The sequence below is a fragment of the Emydura macquarii genome, unplaced genomic scaffold, assembly GCF_026122565.2.
Source record: "Emydura macquarii macquarii isolate MOO-44397 ecotype Brisbane River unplaced genomic scaffold, CSIRO-AGI_Emac_v2 contig_1043, whole genome shotgun sequence".
NCBI lineage: Eukaryota > Metazoa > Chordata > Testudines > Chelidae > Emydura > Emydura macquarii.
The window spans coordinates 992706-1005859 of NW_027131180.1; the positions used below are offsets into that span (position 1 = coordinate 992706).

Consider the following 13154-nt stretch of genomic DNA (forward strand, 5'->3'; position numbering starts at 1 on the left):
AAAACCCTCAGGCAGGAGTGGATACATTCATGGGTCTTTTATGGGACAATGATGTTCAAGGTTGAAAGTCCTGGCCCTGCTTATCACCACCCAACGTTTTCAAGAGCATATGCAGCCAATTTATACCCTGTTACATTAAGTGCAACACAGTTCTCATTATACTGCTGCTAATCTTAGTCACTGGGCATAGTTAGAAGGTAAGGGGTTGATTCACTATTATCAGTTCTCCTGCTGACAGACAGACAGTGTCTTTGCTACTTCTGAAGCAGCAAAATGATTCTGGTTAGTTTAATGTTGTTCAGAATTCTGAGGCCAGCTGCAAAACCATCAAAAAGTAAGTTATTTTAATGCTGCAAGAGAACACCCAAAGCAAAAGCAGGTACTGGAGTTAAAATGTGATAACGCCTCTTCTCCCACACTAACCCTTTTTATTATATCAGTAATTGTATGCTGTTGCTAGAACTACTGTTAGGAAAGCTATATATTCATTCTAATCCATGGGAGATTATAATCAGAATAACCTAGTTTTATAGTCCTTTAAGAACAAAAAATAATGCTGCACACTACTAGAAAGCATAGATTCTCAGACTTCAGTGGTATATTGTTTGTAGCTTTATATGGTATGCAAGTATGGCATTAACTCCTCAGTTTAAGGTTATTTTGTCACTAGCCCAGGGATACAGCAAATCTCAGGACAATAATTTTTAATCTCTGAAAAGGACACTGAAACAAGAACTAAGAAATTCAATCCAAGTGGGGAGAGGGGGAAAGGCAGGGAAGCCAGAAGTGAGGATCGGGAAGGCAGGGAAGCCAGTAGGCTTCACACATAATTGCTGACAGTAGAAGGAATAGTGAGATTCTGGAGAATCTTCCAGGCTCTGGAGAGACGTGTTCTACAGTGGGTAGACATTCTTCTGCCTGTTTCCCCCCCCAACCATGACTCCTACTACCATGCCCCCTCCAACCAGTTTGTCCCCCCTTGTCTCTTCACCATCTCAGGCTCCTCATTCCATTCCCTTTCTCCTCATCTAGTAAATCCCAGTCTCCTTGTCCAGCCAGTCTCAATTCCCCATCCAATCTGCCTTCCCCATATGGACTCCCAGTTCTGTTTTCCTAGATATGTAGTTGTGATGAGAAATTTTACTGGGGTCCTAGGGCAGCAAAACATTCACAAGCTTAGAACTGCCAACATGAAATCACTGGCAGTAAGTACTAAAAGGATGGTAGGTTTCATAAGTATCATATTCACATGCTAATGTCTAAGATTAAGATTGTCATGGGTATTTTTAGTAAGTCAGGGACAGGTCGCAGGCAATAAACAAAAATTCACAGAAGCCATGACCTGTCCCTGCCTGTTACTAAAAATACCCTGGAGAGAGGGGGAAAACAGAGCTGTCTGGGCTTGCAGCTGCTCCAGGGCAGCTGCTCCAGCCCAGCCGCTCCAGCTGTTCGGTGGTGGCCCGCCCAACCAGCTGTTCGGCCACAGCTCCAGGGCAGTGGTTTCACACCTGCTCCAGCCCTACCCTAGAAGTCCCACAGGTCCCGGAACCTGTGATTAAATCATGTGCTTAGTTATGATATCCATTTTACTGATGGAATCAAGAAAATCCATGAGCCTCTCCTGTACATTGGTCTTTGAAATACAAGGTATATTACATATTATGGATAAGCATCAGATAAGAATGCTTTATTTTTTATTATAATAAAACTATACTAAAAAAGTTTCATTTGTCATAAACTTACGCAAACTCCAAGAAATATTGCATTGGAATAGATAAGCACTTTCGAAAAAGAGAAAACTATTTAGAGGATGTTTTGTGATGAAATTCTTCAGTACAATGGAATGATGGTAAAGAGTTGAGTAGCTTTCAAAATCCATTGATACATTCTATTTAGACAATCCTGCATATGTTTTCAGTATTTCTCTCTCTGTTTTCATTATGCAAAGGATTGTTGCAAATGTGATCTTTGTTCTTGTGGCTTATTTCCCAGAAGTATGTAATATTTCACAGGCTCAGATATACAAACTAAGCACAGAAGTAATCACAACTGGAACATTAAAAGTGCCGGTGGCAAAGAACAGATGCAATCTTGCCAACACTTATGCATTCTCTTAACTTCAATTTTGGATTTAACTCATGTATTTAAAAGTTACGCATGTGTGTAACTATTAGCAAGAATGGGATCATTAGCATCAATGCCACACCATACCAGATATTAAGCATCAACATCACTAATTGACATTCTTACTCACCCCACTCATTTAAATATTAGTAATATTCCACTGACTGCTGCAAGACCAGATAATCCTGGATTCAGCGGACAAGTGAAAGAATGAATATAAAATATCTTGCTTTTAAACTATCATTATTTGCGATGGCCAAGACTTTCAAAACTAAGTGCTGAAAGTTAGGCTCCCAAACCCATATTTACACACTGCCCATTGACTGATGTTAATGGGTGCTGCTGGGAGTGCAACTCCCAGGTGGCTTGTTCAGATACTTAAATATGAATTTAGGAGACTAACATTAAGACCCCAATATTTGAAATTCTTGGCCAACATGTCTTGTGCATGGTTATATAAAATATATACTCAGCATGAGACACAGATGCCAATTAAGGATGTGTGGCAAGAACCTAAGCTGATGTAAATCAATATAGTTCCACTGGTTTTAACAGAGCTTGATTTACACTATGGATAGTCCCTCAATTTTTATACACAATATAGCTTTCTTTTATTTACAATCTTTTATGTACAAACACAAAATATACCCCAAAACGCTTTACATTACAATTTTGCCCAGAGATCCCATTCAAGATTGCTGCTCTATTTTGTTGAGTGCTGTAGAAACATACGAGTCAAATGCTGTCTCGTTCACCTTTAATAACTGTATGGATATATTTTCAACCCCCAAAGCCTTTTACCAGTTTGCATGGAATTTGATTTCCCTCAAAGAAAAAAAATACTTATCAAACCCAACGTTGGTATAACTTGAGGTAACACCAAATTTTGCTATAACAGCTTACGTTTTCCTTAGGGCTGCACATGGGTTTAAAAAGTCTATCTGCATGAATCAATGTGCATGACTGGGACGTGTATCAGTGCATGTTTATATTAAGGCTACATTTATACTGCATCACAGTGTGGACTATTGGTACGTGAACTGTGGAGCACAAAGTGTTGTGATCTAACTGTTTGAAAGAGAACTCCGTTAATGCAAAGTAGGTACCTTTTAGTTTGCACCAGTTGTGTCCACATGGGGCAGTTAGATGGCAACACTTTGGTGTGCTCTGCAGTTCATACCCTCATGGTCTGCACAGCAGCATCACAATGTGGACAAGCCCTTAGTGCATATCTATGGCAAACATAGTAAATGTACATGATTTTCAAAAGCTGTGGATGACAGGTAATGTATTGCTATGGAAGTTAAGTCATAACAGGACTCCATAAGGACAAACAGGGATCCCCACAGGGATCTGACTGTAATCAAGAGATTGCAGTACTACTAATAAGGCTAACTCATGTGAATTAAATATACAGTTAAGTATTTAAGCCATTTGTTTAGGTGCTTGATCTAAAAACTGACTATTTTTAAAGAGACAGCTTTCAGGCAAACAATGTTCTTCTTTTGAGATCCAGCCAAAACAGTTTACAGAAGTTGGACACCCAACTTCCAGTGAATTTTGACAGGTTTTAGGCACCTATATCACTTTAGGTTCTTTTTAAAATTCCATGTATCAATTTAATAGTCTAATCAAATATTCATAATTTCTCTTCATAGTAACATAGAATACTAAGTGTGTTCCATATCAAATGTTTACTAAAATAAACCAAAAAAACAGATCTATGTTCAGAGGTATGAACTTTCCCTAAAAAAGCACCAATGGTTATCGGTGTTCTATCTAAGTAGTAAAATTGAAATAATTTGGAATTATACCTATATGTGAGGCACAGCATGGTTATAAGTATTGGTTAGGATTGGGCCTTACATTGTAAACCCTTGAGATGGGGAGCTGTTCTATATTTTTGTAGCATTTCTAGGTAACTTTTAAGTGCCATATGATAATGCATGAACAGAACGGACTTGTTTACATACATAACTTTTCTTTAAGAAGTGACTGAATACATTTTGAAATGTTTATTTTTTAAAAAGTGTTAATAAATAATTGAATCTGAAGTCTTCAAACACAGAATTTTGAAGAATTTAATACCAAGTAAATAATGGAAACTTAACATTTAGTAACACACATCCTTTTAGATTTAGTATTGTGGTTTCCTTATATTCATAGTATTTAGCTACTATGTTTCCTTATTATACAAAGCATAAAGAGGAAATTAAAGTAACACCGTTCACATATTGTTAAAATTCAGTCGTGCTGGATAAGTATTCGGAAAGAAAAATATTTGTCCTCCTAGAACAAGTTTTAAATTGTTCTTCTTAGTAATTATTCTCCTTTCCAAAATTATTACATCTGGAACTACCACTTTGAAGGTTAGTGAGAAAACGACTGTAAGAATGACATGTATTTTTAAATGACTGTGATATCAGAACTGGTTCACTGGAGGTCAAATTGATCTGCAGGCTCCTTTTAAGCGATGGGCAGTCAGAAAGCAATTGGACAAATATCTCAACATTATTACAACTTTCTGAGCCTTTATTATCTGGTGTCTAAACCACATTAGTACATGATTCTTTATTTAATGAAAAGTGAAAGTTACTGCAGCTCCAATCAATCAATCAATCCCCCTCTTGGGAAGAATCTGAATCTCCTCAGCAACACCTGGAACAACTGAGTCTAGTAACTAAAGATTCATAAGTAACTGTGACACTGATGTCATACATAAACCTCACACCACCATCCTGTTGTCGCCTCACTGCACAGCATCACATGGATGTTCCCCCAAAATGGTCAAACAGCAAGTGTTACCAACATGAGGAGGTATCCTGATTACTCGCAAAAACAACCAGACCTGCAGGGATAACCCAACTCTGCTTAGATATGAACATGATGGGATAGGATGGATGGGGGTCCTTTTCCAACGGCAGAGAGGTGAAAAGGAGAGAAGGACATTAAGCAGGGTGAAGCCAGGCTGCTTATATGCCTGTCCGGCCTGCCAGAGTCAGGCTATGCAGAGTTACCCTATTAGGAACTAGTAGTTCCCCTCAGCCCCGTGTCCGCCGGATGGGAAGTGCGTGTGGAGGAGGCTGGGCCAGTCCGGGAAGAGGGAACTGGCGGTGGCGGTGACAGTAACCAGATACCGGAACGGAACAAAATCAACCGAGTCCTTCAGCGGCGCAGAAGCAGGTTATTCTCCGCTCAGGACGGAGGGAGGGTGCCGGCTCACTCACTCACTCTCACACACACACACACACACACACCCGGATGTGGTGGGGTCCCGGCCAATCCCCCCCTCATGTGTGTAGACCGGTCATTCCAGACAAGGAAGCGGCAGCAGCAGCAGCAGCCGGGGCTCACTCGGGACAGGGAGGAAGGGAAGGAGCGAGACACCAGGGCAGGCAGAGCCCTGAGCAGCAGCAGCAGCAGCAAATGCTACGAGAGGGGAAAGTCCCGTGCGGCTTCCTCGCCCTCCGGTCTCCGCCTGAGCGACTGTCACCGGCCAGCTCGCAGCGTGCCGCGCCCACGGCCAGGGGGAAAGTTTCCCCTAGACTTGGGGGTTGCGCGTCACCTCGCTCTGCCCGGCTCCGGGAGCAGCGCGCTCCCCATCACCGCACAGCCACGCGGGGCGCACGGGACAGCGCTGCTAGGGTCGGGGCTGGGGGCTAGTCACAGCCCCTTCCCCACGGGGCCGGGGGCCTCGCGAATCCCCCCCACACACACACACACCTCGCCTGGGGAGCCGGGCGCCCGCTGTCTGCCTTGACCCTCCCTTATGCCCTTCCCAAGGGCAGGGCGCCGCCGGACGGGCAGTGGGCTCGCAGGGAGCGGGCCTCGGAGTTGGGGCCTCCTCCCCACGCTGCCCCCCCGGCGCGGCCCCGTACCTCCGTGCTGCTGCTCTCGGCCGCGCTCTCCACAGCCATCTTCTGCCAAGGGTCCGCCAGCTGCGCCAGCGGCATCGTCCCCGCTCGGCTCCGCCGCCGCCGCCGCCTTTGCGCTCCGCTTTCAAGCGCCCCGGCAGGGCGAGGATCCCGGCTGCGGTTCGGCGCCCCGGCAGGCGGAGGGCCCTACCCGGCTCTGGCCGCCGCTACCACCACCACCGCCGCCGCCTCCCTCTCCCAGCCTCCTCCCGCCCGGCGGAGCGGAGCTGCCCTGCCCAGTCTGCGTCTGCGTCTGCCTCAGCCCCGGCGGCCCCGCTCGCTCCCTGCTTCCGCTCGCAACATGGCGCCCGGGCCATACCTGCCCGTCAAACCGAGGCTGCGCACGTCAGCAAGTGGAGGCGGGGCCGGCGCAGCCAATCCCCGCAGGTAGCTGTGGGAGGGGGGAGCTGGACGGGCACGGGCGGGGGGGGAGCTGGACGGGCGGGGGGTCAGCGAGCGCGCGCGCGCCCGCCCGCCCGGTGCAGGGGAGCCCAGGCTGTGCCCAGATTCCATTCCTGGGCGCCAGCGCGAGGCCGCTGCCTCTGCAGTGCTCACTCCCCTCACCCATGAGAGGCAGGGTCACGCGGGCCACAGCTCCCCTCCCCCGCGAGCTGGGACACGGCTACACAATCCCCCGACAGCCGTGGGCTCCCACGTGAGGGCCCGGGCAGCACCGTGGGCCTGGGAGGTCCCGAGAACATTCGCACCCTTGAGAACAAAGCAGCTGGGGAATTCAGATTGATGGGGAAACTGAGGCACGGAGCCGTGAAATGATTTGACCACGGTCACGCTGCGAAGTGGTGGCGCAGAGCCAGGATTAGAACCGTAGTCTCCTGGGTCACAGTCCAGAGTCCTGGTGGCTAGACAACCTGCCTCGCAGGGACTCAGATGTAAGGTGGTTAGGCAAAGGGTCTTTATTAGTGCTATCGTTTTACCCTAGGAAGGGAAATACAGAGAGCAGTGTGAATGTAGTATAAATGTACAAAATTAAAATACCCAAAGTGAGGACATGCCAAAGTTAAGGCTGTCACAGCAACTCAATTAGATCAGGCATAAACAAGTATTTTCATTTCCTGGTTTCCTTCTTGTTTATCTTAATATTATAAATATTTTATCTAACAGTAAGAGTATATCCATCAGCAGACGTGTAGTGGAAAAAACTTCGAAACAAGACTACCTGCAAGCATCTGTATACTCTAACCACTGCATTATAAGCTTTTGTTAGGCTTTTGACCAACTTACTAGCTGCACTGAGGCTTTTCTGTCAATATTAGTCCTGGATGTCTGGTCTTTAGATCAACAAGTCGAATTAAGGTTCTCACAACAAAGTTAAATCCATTGTCATCTGCAGTGCCCCTTGTGTACACTAGGATTCTTTGCACAATTTCTCCAGCACTGACGGAGCTGTACTGGTGCTAGCAAAATGAAAGTGCTAGCAGACAGCTGTCCCACCATTTTTACTAACCCTAAATTGGATGGCAGTGGCAAAAACACCTATGATGGTGTAGCACTGGTAGGTTACATGTCCTTGTGGTAAACACAGCTAAATTTGCTCTACACTTCTACTTTCACTGTACTACTATTTGCTATACACTAAAATACTACTATTTGCTATACAAATAGTGCAAGAAGTCCTAGTATAGAAAATCTATTCAGTCAAATTCTCATGAAGAAGAGCTATGTGTGTTTCGAAAGCTTGTCTCTTTCACTAACAGAAGCTGATCCAATAAAAGATATTACCTCACCCATCTTGTCTCTCTAAACTCTCCTTAGACAGCTAGGCAGTTCAGACAATATAAAGTAACACAAGCAAATGGGGGACAAATGTAGAGAAAAATAAGTCAGAGGAAAGTAAGGACAATGAAGAAAAGAAATATCGATTTTCCAAGGAAAACTGGAGAGTAGGCAAAGAAATTAGATGCAGTAAGTTTTATTTTTTTAAAAAAGTTTGTTTTAAACAACCTTTTGCATGTATATTATAATTTAACTAGTGGCTCAACTATTTCCAGCAACTAAAAGTTACCTGAAAGTGTTCCCAGCTTTTTGTAGGAAGAAGAGACGGGATGTCACAAGCTGCCTCAATCCCTACCAGTACCACCACCAGCCCCCTTTGGATGCTATCAGTAATCTTTGTTTTTTTAAACGGAGTATGGGGCCATTTACTCCTGGAGAAAGTGAGTTGTAAAATGCTTTCATTCATATTTGATAGCATTTTCCACCCATGTTGTATTACATTTTGCACAAATACAAATGACTACACAAGGTGCAAGGCAATGGAGAGTCGGATTATTTTTTGGTTAATGAATCAGAATTTGACAAACCTCCACAGTGCTACCAGAAGTGGGATGGAGCCCTAGATTTACATTAAGAAGAGATTTACTCTGGACAGTTAGTGCTGTTAAATTCAGGATAAGGTAATGGATAAAAAAAAATAATTCAGTAGCTCTCGACAGCCATTAAACTTAGGTTTGTAATCAGGAATGTTTCCTAGTAAACTGACCAGAGCCAGATCACTTTACAGTCTCAGACTTTTGCAGGCTGGCTGCTGGGATGCTGTGAATAAGTAGAGAGTTCACATACATGCAGACTGTAAATGTCTGAAACACGGCAGAACCCCTTCCCATCTCCAAGGCACATAACACAGATAGATCATAAAGGAAATAATACTCCCTCCCCCAGTCCCTTCAAATATACCTGTAAGGGTTAGATTCTATTCTCACTTACCCCAGGCTAATTCATTTTTCTTTATGTGAACTACTTTATTTATTCTGGTGTAAATGACAGCTAAGTCAGAAACACACTGCTGAGAATTCCCATTGGGTGAGGGTGAAATAGGGTTGCCACCTTTCAACTTGGCAAAAACTTAACTCATATTCGATGGAACCACATATTATCCCTCTTTCTGGCTGATCAGATGAGCAGATACCTTATCCTGCTACATAGGAACTGTGCTCTCTTCTCCCTTCCCTACATCTCTGGGTATTCCCACCCTTCCATAGGCGCCTAACCTGGACTTAGCCCATAATGACCATTTCCAGCTAGTTGTATCCTGGAAAAGTAGATGATCACCTTGTTCACCTCTGTCTATTACCTGTGAATCCAGAGAGAAAAGGCAAGAATAAGAATTTCATATACAAACATGTACAATAGCAATAAACCACTTAAAAAGTACACACCATCACTTGATTGTCTTCTCTCAGAATAAGTGCAGTACTTGTACGTTAGACTCTGTCACCTTACATCATGTGGTTGAACTGGTTCCATAATCCACAATGGTATTGTATGTTTCATCTGCAGACATCTCTCCCCACCTATGCCTTACAATGGTAAAAGATTTCTAAGTTACCAGAAATAATAAAAATCAGTATCAATCAATTAGGTTGAAATGCTTATCAACCTTGTGTCTTCCTCTCCCATACACTTTATTTTGATACAGAAGCATTCACAAGTGTTCTGCAAAAAATAGTATATGGCACTGAAGTGGCAATACTCTGGAAGGCTGAACTACATGCAAGAGAGACATTAACTGCAGTACTATGCAGGTTGCCCATTCTATAACATAGCCATAATGTAGCTGATTTACCACCTTGTCTGTACAGTACCATCCTATCAAAATAGACAGGAATTCTGAACGGGAAGATATTAACCTACTAGAGGGCTCACCTGTCTTTTCCCACAAAATCCTGCAGATGAGTAAAAAAAAAATCATCTTGAGGTCAGTGGTATCAAATATTGAAGATCAATCTAAGTCATCATTGACTCTTCAATGGTGTCCAATGCTAGAAAATCAGTCATAGATAACACAGATTAACATTTAAAGCCATACCTATAGGCATTAAAAGAATGTCTGCAAGATTGAGACATAGCTAGAGTTGTTCCAACATCTTCACTTCTTTGGAGGTGCAGAGACTGGTGTGAAATCCTAGTCCCATTAAAGTCAATGGCAAAACTCCTGTTGACTTCACCTAGGGTGAAATCCTGGCTGTGCTGATCATACTACTGCATTTGTAAAATGCCTGCTGACTTCTCTGTGAAAGTTAGTCCAACAGGTACATTTTTGGGTTATTGGAATGGTATTAAAAATATTAAATGTTTAAATACACATAAAGAAAATGGATATTCACACTAGTTGCATAGAAAACATACACTACTGTACTCAGTGTGAATTATTGCATCATAATTCGCACTCCATTAAGTCTTATTGCTTAATAAGTGTAAAATGTGAAGGTAAATAAATGATAACAATGCTAAATGGATTTTTCAATTACTCAAACATTGCAACCACAATGCTCTGTGGTGAATTCAAATTAGATACCTCTTGATGATTTTCATTATCACATCAAGAAACTCTTGATAGAATTTAAGTGTACAGAAAGTATTATTCAACAATGCATGGATAAAAGCCAGACATAAAGTCGCTTCTGTGAGAAAATGCCAGGAAAACTGAAGTGAAAACTGACAATAGAATCTGTTAGATTTATTTTTTGAGGACAGAGACTGTACCCCTCTGTGGAAATAAGGACACCTGGGTTCAATTCCTGATTCTACATAATTTTTCTCTGATCTTGGACAAGTGACTTATTCTCTTTTGGACCAATTTTTATTTACACGAATGCCCCTTTACACTGCTCTAACAGTGTACAGAGGCCTTAAAGTGAGAGTAAATTAGAGGGGCCTTAGAATGCATGTAAATTTATGCCACTAGAGTGAGAAAAGGGACCTTTGTGTAAATGAGAATCAGGCTGTCTGTGCCTCAGTTTTGCATGTACGAAATAGGAATAATAGTTCCCTACCTCACTGGGATGTTGCAAGGATAAATCAATTAATGGCTGGACAGTGGTCATATACTCATAGAATCATAGACGATTAGGGTTGGAAGGGACCTCAGGAGGTCATCCAGTCCAATCCCCTGCTCAAAGCAAAACCAACCCCACTAAATCATCCTGTAAGCGATTTGGGTTCCGTGGGAGGCCACGGTGGCTTCCTACATGGGGAATAGCTCGCTCTTGGCAAGAGATCAGTCTTGGTAATTCGCCCTCAGGCCGGGCGAGTGAGCAAGAGTCTATTGCTCCAACCCCTAGCAGGGTGAGCAGAGGCAGATCGCTCAGGCCCTCAGGCCGGGCGAGCGAACCAGGAGTCTATTGCTCCAACCCCTAGGCAGGGTGAGCAGGCGGATCGCTCAGGCCCTCAGGCAGGGCGAGCGAACCAGGAGTCTATTGCTCCAACCCCTAGGCAGGGTGAGCAGGCGGATCGCTCAGGCCCTCAGGCAGGGCGAGCGAGCAGGAGTCTATTGCTCTAACCCCTAGCAGGGTGAGCAGAGGCAGATCGCTCAGGCCTCAGGCAAGGCGAGCGAACCAGGAGTCTATTGCTCCAACCCCTAGGCAGGGTGAGCAGGCGGATCGCTCAGGCCCTCAGGCAGGGCGAGCGAACCAGGAGTCTATTGCTCCAACCCCTAGGCAGGGTGAGCAGGCGGATCGCTCAGGCCCTCAGGCAGGGCGAGCGAGCAGGAGTCTATTGCTCTAACCCCTAGCAGGGTGAGCAGAGGCAGATCGCTCAGGCCTCAGGCAAGGCGAGCGAACCAGGAGTCTATTGCTCCAACCCCTAGGCAGGGTGAGCAGAGGCAGATAACAGCTTCAGGCGGGGTCAGGAGAGCAATTCTCCTGGGGTGGCTAGGGAACGGGGGAAGGGGAGGGGGACGCAGGCCCACCCGTCTCCACTGCGTCCCAGCCCAGGGCCCTAGCAGTGGCAGAAGCGGCTGCCACTGTGCCAGCGGGGCTCCCGCCGCAACACACCGGCAATACGGCGGCTTCAGCCACAGGTCGTGGCTGTCCCTGGGCTACTTCCTCCCCACTGACCCTAGTACCTGTTGCCTCCGTGTCCCAAGGATAGTCCACCTTTGTTAGCGCTGCTAGTCCTTCCTCGTCGACCGGGGGTAGGGCAGGGAACTCCTCTTCAGGGGGCAGCTCCTCCAGGTCGTTGTAGGTTGGAGCAAGCGGCTCGGCCTCGGGCAGCTCCTCCAAGTCCTGCCCCGCTGTGGGGAGGGGCTCGGTGGCCGGCAGTTCCTCCAAATCCGGTCCCGCCTCCGGGGGTGCCGGCCACTCGGGCGGCTCTGGGGTCTCGGCCCAGTCTGGCAATTCCCGAGCACAGCCCCGGGCTCGAGGTCGGGGTAACTCGGCCCAGTCGTCCTGGCCGGGTTGCCTAGTCCAGCTCCTTGAGGGCCCTATCCAATCCCCGGGCCCAGGTGGGGCCGGGGTTTGTCGGCGGTGGTTAGGCTCTGGCCTAGGCCTCTGCTGGTGGGGCAGCACGTCTGCCTCTGGCAGCACTCTGGGCCCTACTGAGCTCAGGGGCCAGGCTTTTATCCTTCCCCTTCCTGTTGGGGCTCCGCCCCGCGGCTGCCAATTGGCCTGGCCGGGTGGCCCTATCACGGCCCGGGTCTCCTGTTGCCGGGCAGACTCTGGGGCCGGGTGTGAGTTGGGCCAATCAGAGCTCTTGGGTCCTTCCCCAGGCTCTGGCTCCGTGGGAGGCCACAGTGGCTACACATCCCAACTAGGGCTTTGTCAAGCCGCACTTTAAAAACCTCTAAAGATGGAGATTCCATCACCTCCCTAGGTAACCCATTTCAGTGCTTCACCATCCTCCTAGTGAAAAAGATTTTCCCAATATCCAACCTAGACCTCCTCCACTGCAACTTGAGACCATTGCTCCTTGTTCTGTCATCTGCTACCACTGAGAACAGCCTAGCTCCATCTTCCCTGATAACCCTTCTTCAGATAGTTGAGGGCTGCTATCAAATACCCCCTTGCTCTTCTCTTCTTCAGATTAAACAAGCCCTATTCCCTCAGCCATTCCTCATAAGTCATATGTTCTAGCCCCCTAATCATTTTCATTGCCCTCCGCTGGACTCTCTCTAATTTGTCCATATCCTTTTTGTAGTGGGGGGCCCAAAACTGGACACAGTACTCCAAATGTGGCCTCACCAATGCTGAATAGAGGAGAATAATCACTTCCCTCAATTTGCTGGCAATACTCCTACTAATGCAACCCAACATGCTGTTAGCCTTCTCGGCAATAAGGGCACACCATTGACTCATATCCATCTTCTTGTTCCCTGTAACC

General features: G+C 46.0%; 1 protein-coding gene across 2 annotated transcripts in view; it reads right to left on the minus strand.

Moving 5' to 3' along the window:
• The window catches only part of RPS6KA3 (ribosomal protein S6 kinase A3), a 126585-nt gene extending 120302 nt beyond the window's left edge, over positions 1-6283 (minus strand). For both annotated transcript variants that reach the window (XM_067545010.1, XM_067545009.1), the window contains exon 1: positions 6003-6283. In XM_067545010.1, coding sequence (XP_067401111.1) covers positions 6003-6077 — 75 coding nt within the window. In that variant the 5' untranslated portion in view covers positions 6078-6283. The remainder of the gene's footprint in view (positions 1-6002) is intronic.
• Positions 6284-13154: the final 6871 nt, after the last annotated feature.